The sequence below is a fragment of the Oryzias melastigma genome, linkage group LG20 (assembly GCF_002922805.2).
Source record: "Oryzias melastigma strain HK-1 linkage group LG20, ASM292280v2, whole genome shotgun sequence".
Lineage (NCBI taxonomy): Eukaryota > Metazoa > Chordata > Actinopteri > Beloniformes > Adrianichthyidae > Oryzias > Oryzias melastigma.
The window spans coordinates 5032916-5048805 of record NC_050531.1 but is presented as its reverse complement, the minus strand read 5'-3'; the positions used below and the strand labels follow the sequence as shown (position 1 = coordinate 5048805).

The window sequence follows — 15890 nt, the reverse complement described above, 5'->3', positions numbered from 1 at the left end:
ATCATGATATATCGCCAAATGAAGTATCACGATACATCGCCAAATGAAGTATCACCATATATCGTCAAATGAAGTATCACCATATATCACCAAGTAGATCTTTTTCCGACACCTCAAACTGACGGTCCTTGGAGGCAGACTCGTACAGAATCTAAAACATTTAGCATGAACCCTCTTGTCTGTGATTGGCTGGTTGGTGGCACATATGTCACACTACTAAACTGAAACTTATGCAAAATCAAAGATAGGGAGAAAGCAAGATGAGACACAACACACCTGAAAAATGTTTATGATGAATCACAAAAATGTATTTTGAAATCAAGAAAAAAAGATTATAAAGGCAAAGATTTAGTATTTCTATTTGCAACTTTAAAAGTTTTATTTTGAAACTGAAAATTCAGTAGTCAATCTAGAACATTTTCAAAACAGGGATTTTTTGTTTGCAATGTGGTGGCACAAACATCACTTGATAGAAAATAGTGAAGCAGGAGGAGGGAAAAGCGCCTTCCCTACAGTCCAGAGCAGCAATTTGCAAGCAGCTTCAGCCTGACAAGAGGAACCTGTGTCAGCACTCTGCCAGGATCCTGGAAAAATCCCACCACAGTTTTCCTTCCTTTCCATCTGAGCGTGCAAATGCAGCAGTAATAAGTCAATAACACACTTTGGATAACATCACAAGCACTCAAAGGCAACAGAAAATCTACATTTTTAGAGCAGATTCCCTAAAAACAATTCAGGTAGTTTCAGAGAAATGATGCCTACTCTAAAATGCAGAAGTGCGTAAACTGTTTGAAGGCAGGAGAAGCAAATGCTGCTAAAAAAAAAACTAGCATTCCAGCACACGGTTGTGCCCTTTTTATTGTGTTACTGCAAAGGGTTTGCTCTGATAAGAGTTTTAAAAAAATGCCAATAAGTGAGACCAGTCATGTGATTCCCCCTCCTTGTTCCACCACCATCAATTCAGATTAAAGCTGCCAAAATAAAGATATATGCAAAATATAATCATTTAAATAAAGTTCATATTATGCATGGTGGTTGGAACATTCAGCTTTAGAATAAATAATTATCTCCAGCAGCTAAAATCAGGCTGTTTAACTCTTTAGACTCACACTAACTAAAATTTTACTCATTTGCTAAAGTTTTTGGACAACCTTATGTGCAGGAAATTTAAAAAATCTTTCATTTTATTTTGAAAAATTCAACATACCTTGAGTTGCTCCATAAGGCATAAGGACAAGGGTCATGCTGTCATGTGACAATACCTCAACTAATGAATTTTAGTATTTTTGCTGCAAAAAATCCCATTTAAGTCACCTTAAAGAAATCAAAACGTGTTATATAGATGACATAAGAAAATTAGGTGTCCAGTGACAAGTGTTACCAATTATATGAAGCCACATTCTTGCAAACTTTGTGGACAGGAACCACCTCAATGAAGATGTGAAAATGTCATTAGCTAAAGAGAAAGGTGAGGTGACACCGCCAGCTTTCACTCGAAGTCTTATTTTGAAAGTCCCAGGTAAATCCGTGACAAACAGCATTACCTGGCTCTCAAGAAGAAGCTGGCCCAAATCTGCTTCATGGCAGGAGGCCTGCACGACTAGCCTTCTAGCTAGCAGCAAACAAACAAACAAACAAATAAATCACTCCGTTTGTTTGTCGACCTCAACCCTCCAGCTAGCTAGGCCCACAAGCGTGAGACAAACACGTCAGTCAGCGGCGTTTGTTTAACAAATCAACAAAAAATAACGAGTTAGCCACAACTTGTTAGCTTGCTAACTGACAGATCAATAAGATCCAATGGGGGAGCTAGCTAGTAGCGTTAGCGGCGGGGTTCTATCAGGGAAACGCGGAGAAGGCAGCAGCGGCGCGTTTACCTTTCGATTCAAGAATGAGATTTAATCGTCGGGCCCCCCCGGCCTCCCGCGAGTGAGGCCAGTGCTTCTGTTTTTCCCACTCCGATGCTGAAGGTGCGCCGTTCCCCCCCACCAACAAGCCTCAGGACGCTGCCATGTTCCGATGCCGAGCGCCGCGTACTGCGCATGCGTGGGATTTGGCTGTCATGCGGCTGTCAGCTGATTGGTTTGTGTGGAAGCGGAATCGTCAAGATTACTGTTCTGGAAGCAGTTTTTGACGGGCTTTTGCCTATTTTTAGTCTGCTAGAGCCGATCTCAGAATAGTTATGTTGATGTGCACTTAAAAAGTAGCTTCTAAATTATGGGAAATTTGTCAAATAATAGGAAAATATGACAAAAATGTATTTATGAAGAGATATAAACAAAAAAAAATGACATGAATTATACAGTGGGGTTACTTTTAAGCAATATAAGTTCAAACAAACTAAAAAAAATAAAATATTTTTCTGTGCTTTCATTATGCAGTTTTTATAGCTTATTTTATACACTTTAAATGTTTAAAAGAAAACTTAAGAACATCTATAATGCCATCTAGAGACCAGAATCCATCAGTGCAGAGACACTTCACTTCAGGGAGAAATATTTACTAAATCCTGCAGCGTTTTACTTTTAAATGATCAATTGTAAGCTCAATAGGTTCAGACAAACAAAATTCTTTGAGCAAAACTGTCCTGAACAAATTATTCTCTTCAAATGTTTCTTTAAAACATTAAAACTTCTGAAAAATGTGCCCCTTCTGCCTGTTTTATATGTCTAAATGTGTTTAATTTTCTTTTAAATTTAATATGAGTATTTTTTGACAGTTTGGTAAAGCAGATTTAAGTTATTTTGTTGACAAAAACTCCAAATTAAATGGAAAGCATCTGAAACACATCGTCCCATATACCATGCTTTTTAAAGGTTACAAACGGTTCAAAAGCCTTCATTGAAACTGTGAATGACTCACCGCGACTGAAGGTACAGAGGGAACATCTTGGCGTCTGGTACTCACTGATGTTGTACTCTGAACTTGAGGAGCACTGCCTTAAGATCACGTTATAAGACATGCGCTGCCCGTTAGTCTAATTTAATTACAGCCGCAGAAAAATGAGGAAAAGAAAAGTTTCCTTCTCTTTTCCTTCTTGAAATCTCCACTAACTGGACAGAACGTAAAGGATTTTGGGCTGCAGCGACCGAGGATGAGAAGGCCGCCTCACAGGTTCTCTGTTAGGACTTGATTTGACTCACATGATGTTAAGTGATTCAACCCACAAATCGGCCATTAGTCTCTATAGGTAATCAACTTAAAAAGCACAGATTAGAGTAGTAAACGTGTGGGGGATTGTGTTGTAAATATGCCCTTAACTCTAGACAAAATGCAAAAATATAAACAATTTTTACTTTCATTAATCAGCAAAATAAATGGAACGTTAATGGTTGAGGTTCACTGGAACAATTATTGCAGAATTACTTAATGTTGCACAAACATAGAAAGCAAACATTTTAAACTATATATTTTTTCTGGATATTTAAAAAAATAACATCTTTTAAAAAATAATTTTATTTTTCCAAACCCATACTGCCATCTGCTGCTTCATTATTCACACTGAAGTTGTTCTAATGATAACTCAATTATATTTATTTTATATTGTGCATTTGTAACTTACAGGAAAAACATTCAAATATCTAAAATTGTTTTATGTGACCAGATAAACACTACAAAGACACGCCCATGATAGGGAAAAATTTTACTGTTTTAATGTTTTTCAACATTCACAGAAACAAATTTTTAATTACAAAGCTTAAATTCTACTCACTTTAATTAGAACCTCAGCAATATTTGAAGATACATTTTCTATTTGAAAAACCAAAATCTTTAAAAAAAAAAAAAAGTTTGATCATCTGCAAATGTTTGGGATTAGCAACAGAAGCCACAATTCTTGCAATTTTTTCCCCATTTTTTAAAATTTGTTTGTTTATTTGTGTATTTGTATTGTGTTAGTTATGTATTTATTTTATCGTTTATTTAATGTAATTTTTATTTTATTTTATTTTATTTTATTTTATTTTATTTTATTTTATTTTATTTTATTTTATTTTTTATTTTATTTTATTTTATTTTATTTTATTTTATTTTATTTTATTTTATTTTATTTTATTTTATTTTATTTTATTTTATTTTATTGGAAAGCGGCATTTCCGGGCCAGCCTGGATAAAATGACGCATTCAAAGACGGACGGAAAAACAAAACTAAACGAAAAAAATAACTCAATACAAACGACATTTGGCGATGCTAATGGGAGAACAGATTGTGCCATTGTCGTATTTAAATTTGGAAGAACCTGTTTCACGTTTTACAGCAGGAATGTGAGGATTTATTATTGTTTCAAAACCCAGCTGTGTACTTCCCGTGTTTTCGGGGAACTCTTTCTTCCCACAGATCAAGAAAAAGCTTATCTTAACTCTGAAGTAGCTGGAATATAATAAATAAGTCTAATAAGACATGTGTTAGACTAGGAAAATGGTCGGATGGATTTTGTAGTTTCCTTCGGTCATATTTCAATAGATCTACGTACTGTCCCTGAATGCAGCACTCGTAACCAAGGTGATGACGCTATATTCCGTTACCAAGGCACTCTTAAGGCAAACACTAGCTAGAAAGCTAAGCTAGCAGGTTTAAAAGATAATCTTTGCTTTTGTTATAACTTTAGTTCGTCCTGATTTCCAAAATAAATACTCAGAAAAACAAGTTTCTACATTCGACATCCTGTTCGGATCGACTTTGTTTTCATCGTAGCTTAAAATAGGATCAAATCATTTCCCATCGTTTAGATTGTTATTTGCGTTAGCAGGAGCTGCAGCCACCATGGTAAGTGTTGACACCTGTTTGCGTTTTCAGGTCCAGGATGCCGAACGTCCTTCGTGAGTTGGAGCTCATGTGGAGTTTGGTGGAAAGCTAACGCTAGCATGCATCCCAATGGAGAGCTAGCACTGAGACTCAGGCCCTGTTAGTAGAAAAGCCGCTTCTAGTTAGCTTATAAGCTAATTATGATTGTTATGACACCTGTTGTCTGCTCGTATTGTACTTTTTGTTGCCTAAAATGATTGTAACTCTCTTTCCACGCAGGCTGACTTTGGATTTAATGAGCACCATCAGAATGAAGTGATCAATTACATGAGGTTTGCTCGTTCTAAGAGGGTCCTGAGGCTGAAGACTATTGACTCCTGTTTTGAGGAACTCAAAGACAGCAGGTGACTGATGGGTTTCTGATTCATTTTAACAATTCTATTCATATTGTGATTTTGTGGTTGACAATACGATTCATAGTCGATTTTTTTTGTTTATTTTGAACAATCAGAATTACTGACTTAAAATTGATATTTAACCTAAAGTTTAACTAGTGTGAGATAAACACCTGAACGGTGCAGGTGAAGTTTTCCAGCTTCCTTGTATTTATTGCAGGATAATCAAGTGTATCAATCAAGTGTAACTTGATGAGTACAGTAAACAAATAATCGATCCAGAGAGCTCAGTTTTTATCCATTTATTTTTCTGCCAAAATAATAATAATAATAATGATAATATAGTAATAATTTTCCAGTGATGCTTCAGCTTGACGAGCCATGTAATTATGTTAACCTGATCATTTCATAAATAAACGTTAAAGTGAGTGAACTGTATAAGGTTCTGGAGAATTTTTTTATAAATAATAATCCTAAAAATTTATCTACATAATTGAATAATTACTTCAGTAGTTTTCTACCAAGATGTGTTCAAAAATCAAATCAATTAAATCGAAAAAAAAATGTGAATCAAATCGCATTATTGTCAATCCCGAGCCCTATTACATATGTGTACAAACAAAGAAGTAAGCAAGAATTTGAAAAGTTGCATTACCTGCGATAATACTAGTGTGACTGCTTTTGGGTGAAAGTAGTTGCTGAAGATCCTGAAGCTTTTTGCTGAAAATGGTGAAGCAATTTGCTTTAATTGCTGCAGGGATATCCTGAAAATGCAAAACGCAAAATTTTTTTAAAAGACTGGAAATTTAATTAAAGAACTATGACAGAGCTCTGAATTTGACCTAAATTTCTGAAAATTTTGTAGTAAGATTGCTTAAAAATTCCTAATACATGCAAAAATATTTAGTGTGTTGCTTAAATATGAGCTGAACTCCAAATTATCCCAAAAAACTTTAGCAGACGCCAAATTAGCCCAAAACATTAGAATGTTGCTAAAATACTAGCTAAACTCCAAATAAGCTTAAAATTCCTCTGTAAACTAAATTTGTCAAAAGCGTTAGCATGTTGCTAAAATAGAAGCTAAACTCTAAATTAGCCTTAAGACCCCAGTAGATAACAAAGTTAGCATGTTGCTAAATAGAAGCTAAACTCTAAATTAGCCTAAAAATCTTAGTAGATAACAAATTAGCCAAAAAAGCTAGTTTGTTGCTTAAATGCTAGCTAAACTGCAAAGTAGCCTAAAATTACTCTGTAAACCAAATCAGTCAAAAATGTTAGCATGTTGCTAAAATACAAGCTAAACTCTAAATTAGCCTAAAAAAACTCAGTAGATAACAGATTAGCTAAAAACGTTAGCCTGTTGCTAAAATATGAGCTAAACCCAAATTAGCATAAAAAACCTCAATAGATCCCAAATTAGCCAAAAAGAGCTCGCACATTGCTTAAATACTAGCTAAACTGCTAAATAGCCTGAAATTCCTCAGTAAACCAAATTAGTCAAAAACGTTAGCATGTTGCTAAAATACAAGCTAAACTCTAAATTATCCCAAAAAAACCAGTAGACAACAAATTAGCCAAAAACATTAGCATGTTAAATATAAAATATTACCTAAACATCACATTTTTTGAAAATTACAATAAAAGATTAAAACATACCCCATGAAAATATTTAAAGGCTTGTTGCTAATCTACTTAAGATTGCAAAGACTTTCTCATTTATTTCCTATAAGGGAATCTTGTCTTCAATATTTCAAAATTTCAGCGTTTACATCTACCAAAAATACAAGCAATAATGTCCTGAACAAGCTGAACGTTTGATAGCAAGTTTGCTGAAATTCCTGAAAGTGTGATTCAGTTTTTATGTGACGAAAAACGTATGGAAAGGAGCAGGAGAATCACTATAGGGTGAAGTCTGTAAAGCATCCACTAAATAAAGGTCAAATCCATTCACATTTTAGTGTCATGAAGTTCAGCCCACTGTTGTTTTTCAAAGTATATCCACACATTGGTTTGTGATGGATTGATCATTTTTGTTGCCATCATCGTATGTGTTGTGATAGTCGTTTCTGTTATAGTAAAATCTGATCAATTATTATTGATTTATTTGATTTTGAAGCCCTTTCATTTCATGCTTCTGTCCCCCTGAAGGCTGGTGGAGGAAACCTTCACGGTGGACGAGGTGAAGGAGATGCTGGACGGGCTGCAGGTGGTGGTGCGCGGCGAGGTGGAGGTGGAGCTCATCAACACGGCGCACACCAACGTGCTGCTGCTGAGGCAGCTCTTCTCACAGGCCGAGAAGTTCTACCTCCGACTGCAGACCGACATCTCTGAGCTGGAGAACAGGTGAGCTGACAGTGAGTTTGAATAGGATGTAATGCAAATCACACGCTAGTATTTTGCTCAAATGACATTTAAACAAAGAAACTAAACGATTTTAATGTCATGTCCAAAGATAAAGATCTAAAGATAAAGACGTGTCCCATTTTGTGGTAAAATGAGTGTAAATACTTTTTTGTATTCATTTATTATTGTAATATTTTTTTGCATTAAAGTACAGATTATATATGGATTAAACATTTTTAATGAAAACATTTGTGTTTTATGAGTCTTTTGGTTAAAAAAAAATGATTTAACTGCTTATGACACAATTTAATATTTAAGCTAACCCTTTTAATGATGTTTAGACACAAAATCTTTAACATACTGTAACTTTTCAAACGTTAACGTGATCAACGTCATTGCAAATTAAAGAACATAAGCACTGCGGCGTTAAAGGATTAATATGTGATCACATGACTCGAGTTACGCAGAATTAACTACTGTGGTAATAAAACACAAAATGAAGGAAATGCAGAAAAAAATAAATGGTGTCACAAATAAAATAAATTCTAGAAATAAAAAGAACCGATGCAGCTGCAACGAAGGAAAACTATCGTAAATAACAAAAATGCTACGAATGAAAGTAAATGCTGCAAAAAAATGACATTGCAAATAAAAGAAATGCAACAAAAAGAAGCAATGCAGCAAATACAAGAAGGATATTGTCACAAATAAAGAAAATGCCATAAATAAAACTAATTGACATAACAAATGAGCGAAATGCTGTTGCAAATAAAATAAATTCTTGAAATAAAGAGAAAAAGTGCAGCTCCAACAAAGGAAAACTACCGTAAATAACAAAAAATGCTACAATTAAAAGAAATGCTTCGCAAATAACACAAAATTATGTCATAAATAAAAGAAATGCTGCTGCAAATAACAAGAAATGACATTGTAAATAAAAGAAATACTACAAATAAATGGCATCACAAATAAAAAAAATGAGACAAAAAGAAACAATGCTTTAAATAAAAAGAAACAATGTCACAAATAAAAAAAAATGCTACAAATAAAAAGAAATGACATCACAAATAAAATTAAATTTGAAATAAAAAGAAAAACTGCAGCTGCAACAAAGGAAAACTACAGTAAATAACAGAAATGCTGCTGCAAATAACAAGAAATTGTTTTGTAAATAAAAGAAATGTTACAGAAAATGCTGTTGCATATAAAAGTAATTCTAGAAATAAAAGAAATGACATCACAAATAAAAGAAATGAGACAAAAAAATGCTTATTCTAGAAATAAAAAAACTGCAGTTGCAACAAAGGAAAACTACCATAAATAAGAGAAATGCTTCAAATAAAACGAAATGCTGCTGCAAACAACAAGAATTTACGTCGTAAATAAAAATAATTGCTACAAAGTATTGACAGTAAAAGAAACGATTCTGCAAGTAGAAAAAAAAAATCACAAATAAAAAGTAATGTGGACGCTAGGCCTAAAGAAATTTAAATTCTTTATTTTCTATTGGTATTTAGGACGAAACTCCAGGAATGTAGAGTGTGATAAAGTCTGAATATGCAAAAAAAACAACAAAAGAGTCAAACTTTTCCCGTTTTCTTGATCAGCTCACTTCCTCGTACCTTTGTCAGGTAAACCAGTCGCTCCAGGTGAGCCACCAAACGACAAGAACATCAGTTTTCTGAGGACCTGCATCCTTTTTTAGCTTCAGTGAAAATCGATTTGGTGGTTTTCACTTTAGAAAAATCTGCAATTTTTGAGAATAAATTGTTTTATTTCACACATTACTTTACATTATAACACAAAATCCACATGTTAGGAAGTTCCTCTTTTTTGGAAAGAGTCATGTGACACCACCAGAAGGTTTTTACTCATCAAAATTCTCCCGTTTGCTGCTTAACTATAGAAAACTAACATATTAGATAGAACTCTGCTTTCAGGGATGAACTGCAATGAACTCTTGACTCCTGCAACCTTTTCACCCTCTCGTAATACTGTTTTTTTCTGGAGAACGCTCTTTGTTTTGTAACACACACATGGTGGGTGGAAATGCAACCCATAAACCTCCTTTTTTTTCTGAAGGCCTCAACGCTACGTGACTGGTGTTTAAAGCTGGGAATACGCCCCGCGGCGCAGGCGACGTGCCTTCAGCTGCTTTTTAAAAACCACATATGAGTGAACACTCGTGCTCACCACAGGCATGTTTCTTCTATCATAAGTGTTAAACTGCCATCAGGGAAGAAAAGGGTGTTGCTTGTTGAACCCTGACGGGCGCCAAGCTGTACTGCTAGAAAACATAGATGTCAACGTTGCGGTCGCACAGTTGAGGCCTGATAAACGGATTTCAAACTGAAAGCATTTTACTGCTGATATCTTGTTTTTCAGAAAGTGCTGGGAGTTTATTTTGTTTGTGTTTTCAGACTTTTCTTTCTTTTCCCTCCCCTATAGGGAGCTGTTAGAACAAGTGGCTGAATTTGAGAAGACCGACTTTAAAACTGCTAGTAAGGTGAGCGGAGCGCTCTTCTCCTCCCTCCAGTTCTTCTGACCCACATGGAGCCTGAGAGTTTCATCTATCAGACCATCTGCCTTTAGTGGAACCTCAACATCAGAGTCGACATGTGGTTTCATGAAGCACATTTAATGTCAAATTCTGCTCTATTACGGGTTTGATTACATTCATAAAGCTGTTTGTGTGGAGGCCGAGACTCGCCATCAAATACAAACTATTGTGGAAATAAAACATGAAATTATGTTCAACATAAAAGAAATGCTAGGAAAAGATTATATTGCAAATAAAAAAATGCTGTAAATAAAAAGAAATTATTTTACAAATAAAAATGTTACAGCTAAAAATAAATAATAATGCAAAAAATGTTGCTGCGAAAAACACTGCGACACATGAAAAGAAATTATACTGCAAATAAAAGAAATTATGTTGCAATTAAAAAATGAAAAAAAAAGAAAAAAAATGCTGCTGCAAATGAAAAAATGTTACAAATAAAAGAAATGCTAAAAATAAAAGAAATTATGTTGTATATAAAAAAACACTACAAAGAAAAATAAATATGCTGCAAATAAAATCAATAATGTTGCTAATAAAAAAATCTACAAAAAAGAAATGATGTTGCAAATAAAAGAAATGTTACAAATAAAAATAAATTATGCTGCAAATAAAAAATGTGTTGCAAATAAAAGAAACGTTACAAATAAAAAATATGTTGCAAATAAATAATTATGCAAATAAAAATACATGATTTTGTAAATAAAATAATAATGTTTTCAAACAAAATTCAAATAAAAATACAATATTCTGCAAATAAAAAAAATATTGTTGCAAATAAAAAAAATATGTTGGAAATGAAAGAAATGCTGCAAATTAAATAAATCATGCTGCAGTAAAAAAGACTCAAAATAAAAAGAAATGTTAGAAATAAAAGAAACAATATAAGTAAAAGGAAATATTGATACAATTAAGTTTTTTTCATTTCCACCGCTGTAGAAAAAAGGAACAAGAGTACAAATTTGAAAACGAGTTTAATATCACTATTTGTACTTTTAATGTGTTAAACCATGTAGCCCCAGGTTTGGAGTTAAGCTGGAGGATGCCGGTTTTTCCCAGATAATCCACTTCCTTTTTGAATTTCAGCACCTTTTCTTTTTATTTGTCGTTTCTTCTTTTGGTTTGCACATCTCCATTTTTTGCTGCGATGGCAGATCTCGGCCTCCGTACATTAGAGAGCTTGAAACCATTTACATTTTGGTTATTTTCAATCCAGTTAAACCAGGAACTCAGCAAACCAAAGTTGGCTCCACTGAATGAAGCCGGTGTGTCTGAACTACTAAACAAGGTAAAGTTCAGTTTCCACAGACGGAAAAGGAAAGTTCCTGTGGCGTCGTCATGTTGAAGAGCAAAACGTCTGTTTTCCAGGAGATAGCGAGACTGCAGGAGGAAAACGACAAACTGAAGAGCAGACTGCGGGTTTTAGAATCTCAGGTATCATAGTGACCTCCTTTTTTCACGAAAGGTCGCGGCAGCTGTGTTCTTCATTTTCTACCCGGTAATGTTTGGCAGGCCATGAGTGCGCTAGATGAGAAAACCAAGGCTGAAAGAGCTCTGAAAGACCTGCAACAGATCCAAGGAGAACAGCAGGTACGGGTCCGAGTCACTGTCCGTCCTCTACATGTTTCTCATTAAACACTTTTCATTTGCTTTTACCGGCTAACTTGGACCTAAATGGTTTTTGTCCTCGTCTGTAAGTGTTGCTGTTAGGAAGACACTTTGCAGATTGTGTAGTTTCGCCTCGTCTGATCTGGTTTCTGTGCCTGGAAGGTGGCCGCTCAATCCAAGGAGATCAGCAGTCTTGAAGACACGGTGGCCGCTCTGAAAGAGGACTACGAGAGGTCCCTTAGTGCCAACGCCGCTTCCCAGAAGGACTTGAAGGAGAACCTGATCTCTTCCAAGCATGAGCTCCTGCGAGTCCAGGAGCAGCTGGCTTTAGCAGAGAAGGTGCGACACCGTTAAAATGTTTTTATCACAATCGTTTTGAACTGCATTTTGGATTTGATTTACATATATGACCCAATTGGAGAGTCTCTGTAGTAGCAACACAAAACATTTCTCAGTTTTTATGACAGAAAATGTTCTGACAAAAGTTTTCTTGTGCTAGTTTTAGTGTAAAAGTCTTCATTCTACATCAAACAAAAGACAAAAATACACTTTTTTAAAAAGACAATCATGTATTTTCATATGCATCATTCACTATTACTCAAATTAAATCCATATTCTTATCTATCCATTAAGCAGAAATGGACGTACTTAAGTTCTCATAATAGACTGGGCCTTCTAAAAGAGAGAATTTCAAAATAAAAGTCAGATAAACTATGTAGATTTTGTCTCCATCATGCAGTGTCAATGAGCGTCAAAGTTTCGAGTGGCGTTCTATGTTCCTCAGGTGATAGCCGTCCCCGCCTTCTCTGCCCCCTTTTGACACGCCCCCACTGCCTTCTACACACCCCTCAAACACCCCGTTGACCTCTGTCACCCTGGTCAAAGCTGCGTGTGACAAATTCATAAAAAATATATAAATTTTTTCCAAACTGGTGGCTTCTCTGTTGGTTTTAGCTCCATAGCAACCATTTTATTTTTTAGTCACCTGTGGATGACGAACAAGTTTATGTCATTTTTAAAAGAATCGGCTAAAGTAAATTTATAAATTTCCTTAGCAACAGAGGTTTTTTGTTACATTTGTTACATTCCTTATATGTTGTTCATAACGTTTCAACCACCTTGAACCAACGACTGATGTATTGCATTTTTGCAATATTCTGGAAAAAGAATTGCAGGATAAAATTTAAAGGGAATTTTTTTTCTTTGTTTTGAAAATTCAAGATGATGACCCTGAGGTCAAAGGTCAATGAAACTTCATATGTGGTTGTAGACTTATCCGAATTAATTCCCTACCCCTTCATTTAGCCCTCGAAACTAGGTGAGAAGGGAGAATAATGTCTTAAAATCCGTCCGTTTTTACCACTTGATGATGTCATCAATAGTTGCCGGTCAGCTACGTTAGCGCGTAGCTGACAGCGTTTGCAAAATACATAACATCGGTTTAATAACTTTAATTTATAGAATTAAAAGTAAACTTCTGTGCTTCAGAGCGCACTCACGTTTGACATTAGCCTGGTGGCTTGTGTATAAAATTTTGTGAAGATCGCGCAAACAAAAGCTTAGTTTTCCAACAAAATGGCTGTGGCCATCCCATAATAACTTCAAAGCTTCCTTTGGATATCGCTGACGTGTATTTTAGTTTAGTTAGCTAACTTTAGCTATTTTTTTGAACCCCAGAGATTCTTTTGTTTTAAGCTGTGATGTCATCAGTTTTGATGGGGGAGGGGTCGCTCCCTAAGTCCAAAGTTCCTTTTCCCCGAGTACCAGGTGTGTGCAAATTTTGGTGATTTTTGAGTATGTGGTGGGGGGCCCTGGTCCTTGAAATCCAAGACAGAATAATCAGTGTTCGTCAACATCCAGTTATTCCTTGTTTCGATGCTAACGTTGAAGCGTTTCTTGCTACCCTTTTGATGCGTTGTCACAATATTTCCCGAAACAACCCGGAATTTTCCTTGTTTCTGTGTTGCTATTCAGGAACTGGACAAGAAGTTCCAGCAAACCGCGGCCTACCGCAACATGAAAGAGATCCTCACCAAGAAGAACGAACAAATCAAGGAGATTAGAAAACGATTGCAAAGGTTGGCTTACCAGAGACAATTTTACCGGAAAATTATCCGGAATTTGAGTCTTACGACTTTTTTGTTGTTGTTGTTGTTTCTTTTTCAGATACGAGCCAAATGAATGAAATGAGCAGTAATGACAAGAAACCATCAGTTCCTGTGCAACACAATGAGACAGAAAAAAACAGTTTGTCGAAATCTTCATGTTAGCTTTAGCTAAAAGCTGCGAGGCTAACACTAAAAAGAATTGTCAACAGCTGTTTTTTTTTTCTTTGTTCCTCTCTGTCTTATGTCGGAGCTTGTAGCTAGCAGACCTTGAAGAGGCCTTGTCCGCTTGCTGATCCGGTCAGATGGTTACCGTCTGCCGTCTTACTTAGCTCATTTAAAACAATCTAGCCGTAGGAAAAACCAGTGTTTTGCTAATCGGTTTTAATTTAGCAGCTTCCCTTGTAAATCTGATTAAATAAATTCCAAATGCTTCTACAAAAGCTTCTTAACCCTTTAATACCGTCAGTGGCGACTCCAAAATAACAAATATTTGCTAGCGTAACGTACATTTTTAAGCGTAAATCCAGCAGATTCTAAAAAAAGCGCTAGCCGCTTTTCTCTGATTCAGAATTGATCGTTTGATCATGTTATCGGTTGAAAACTTATGCTAAAGTGAACCAAAACAAACGCTAACTAGCTTATTTTCTTACATTATCGTTACAAACGTTCAACGTTTTCGTTCCACTTGAGCTTCTATCCGTGTTTCCCTCTTAAAATTCCAGACGGAACAGAATATTTTTGAGTGGAGTTTATTTTTCTTACCTCTGTGGGAGTGTCAGAAGAATAACACGTGTGCACAAAATGTTCATGGAGAAATGCTCTTGTAGAGTGAGAAACACATCCGCCCGGAATCACACTTGATGTGAAGTTGTCTGAACTGTGCAGCACATGAGGTAATAAAATACCTTAAAAAATACGTGTGTTAGTAGTTTTGTGTTATAGAATTAGTTTATGGAAATAAAATGAATGAATCGTTAAAGCTTATTAGAAACTGAGAGACAGGGACAATAGACGGTTAAGAATCTTCAGATAAACCAGGAGTTTATTTAAATAAACCCCTTTTGTATTTGAGGCTAAGCTTTATTTATATTATATTTTTATTTATCTATTTATAGAACAGTCCAGAATTCGAACCAGTTTTTCTGTTTCTTCAATAGTATTTAAAAGTACAAAGTAGCTTAACTGATCTTAATTAGTCATGTTTTAGTTTCCGATCATCTTTTGATCCATTTTCGAAATGTTTCTAGTGGTTTTTTGATTTTGATTTTGCGTTTAGCCAAAATCAAAAACCTGTGTTGTTTTCTTGGACGTCGTTTCTGGCAGGAGTTCATTAGAAATTCACCACGGAATTGTGGGTGGAGCCGTTAACGTGGAGTAACCCCTCCCCAATCCCCTCCTCATTGCTGAGAGCTCTCTGTTTACACTTTCTCCCGCTAGTAAAAGAAAATGGCGATCGATATTGACGAGGAAATTAAAGACTCAGCAGGGAGCTTGTGGCCCGGCGTCAGGTAAATTCACCTAGACGCTGAAAGAAGAAAAAAACTCAGTTTAAAGAGAAACCAAACTAGGAAGTTGGAGGCTGACTCCACCCACAGCCAAAATTTGAAAATCCAGTCAGAGGGGCGGGGCTTGGGGATTGGACTGTTATCATTACTGGAGCTGCAGATCTTGATGTCAAACTTCTGAAACTTACATGGTTTGACCAATCACAAAATTCAACCAAAATTCAACTGCAATGCCTCGGTTCGACCTGTAGGGGGCAGCACACAAGCGATTTTTGACTATATTTTGGAGAATTAAACAGTTTTATTTCAACTTGTCAAAAATTTGGCTATGACCAACGGACAGCAATTTTAAAGCCCCATTTATAGAGATAAACAACCAACAAAAGTTAATTTAGGGTTTGGTTACCCTTTAATGACCACAACAACAAGGAGAAGAAACAAGTATGATGGGAAGAATCCCATCATCCTTTTTCTCGGAGGACTGCGTCTTGCCTTTCTCATTTTATTTAAAAAGACACCATTTAAACAGAAAAACAAACTGGTAAAGTTCATTAGAGGTGTCATGTAATGAACCATCTGGAAATGTTTTCAGTTCGTAAAAGCACAGACTGGAGCGTCCTGCTGGAC

At 35.6% G+C, this 15890-nt stretch overlaps 2 protein-coding genes across 10 annotated transcripts in view; one reads left to right on the top strand and one right to left on the bottom strand.

The window, feature by feature from the left end:
- The window catches only part of LOC112151573 (dnaJ homolog subfamily C member 13), a 49513-nt gene extending 47423 nt beyond the window's left edge, over positions 1-2090 (bottom strand). For 2 of the 6 annotated variants that reach the window (XM_036217330.1, XM_024280565.2), the window contains exons 1-2: positions 1878-2089; positions 1545-1612 (exon numbers count right to left, since the gene is read on the bottom strand). In XM_036217330.1, the coding sequence (XP_036073223.1) occupies positions 1545-1582 (38 nt within the window). In that variant the 5' untranslated portion in view covers positions 1583-1612; positions 1878-2089. Of the gene's footprint in view, positions 1-1544; positions 1613-1877 lie in introns of all 6 variants that reach the window. The other 4 variants (XM_024280566.2, XM_024280570.2, XM_024280567.2 and 1 more) reach the window with 3 other exon arrangements.
- Positions 2091-4490: 2400 nt separating this feature from the next.
- Positions 4491-14674, top strand: lztfl1 (leucine zipper transcription factor-like 1). 4 transcript variants are annotated; one of them, XM_024280572.1, is made up of 10 exons: positions 4491-4765; positions 5024-5148; positions 7288-7482; positions 9931-9988; positions 11259-11330; positions 11411-11476; positions 11555-11632; positions 11831-11989; positions 13625-13728; positions 13817-14674. In XM_024280572.1, the coding sequence occupies exons 1-10, from the start codon at positions 4763-4765 to the stop codon at positions 13833-13835; spliced, it is 879 nt and encodes a 292-aa protein (XP_024136340.1). In that variant the 5' UTR covers positions 4491-4762; the 3' UTR covers positions 13836-14674. The 4 variants fall into 4 exon arrangements, with proteins under 4 accessions (XP_024136340.1, XP_024136339.1, XP_024136341.1 ...); XM_024280571.2 differs by having other exon boundaries at positions 4493-4765; positions 11813-11989; positions 13817-13895; XM_024280573.2 differs by lacking the exon at positions 4491-4765 and adding an exon at positions 4803-4903 and having other exon boundaries at positions 11813-11989.
- The last annotated feature ends 1216 nt before the right edge of the window (positions 14675-15890 follow it).

What these genes read in the sequence shown, in the direction of transcription:
- lztfl1 (XM_024280571.2), top strand. An exon ending in GAGGAACTCAAAGACAGCAG is followed by an intron (nt 5,149 to 7,287) that starts GTGACTGATGGG and finishes GTCCCCCTGAAG; the next exon opens with GCTGGTGGAGGAAACCTTCA. An exon ending in TGTCTGAACTACTAAACAAG is followed by an intron (nt 11,331 to 11,410) that starts GTAAAGTTCAGT and finishes TCTGTTTTCCAG; the next exon opens with GAGATAGCGAGACTGCAGGA.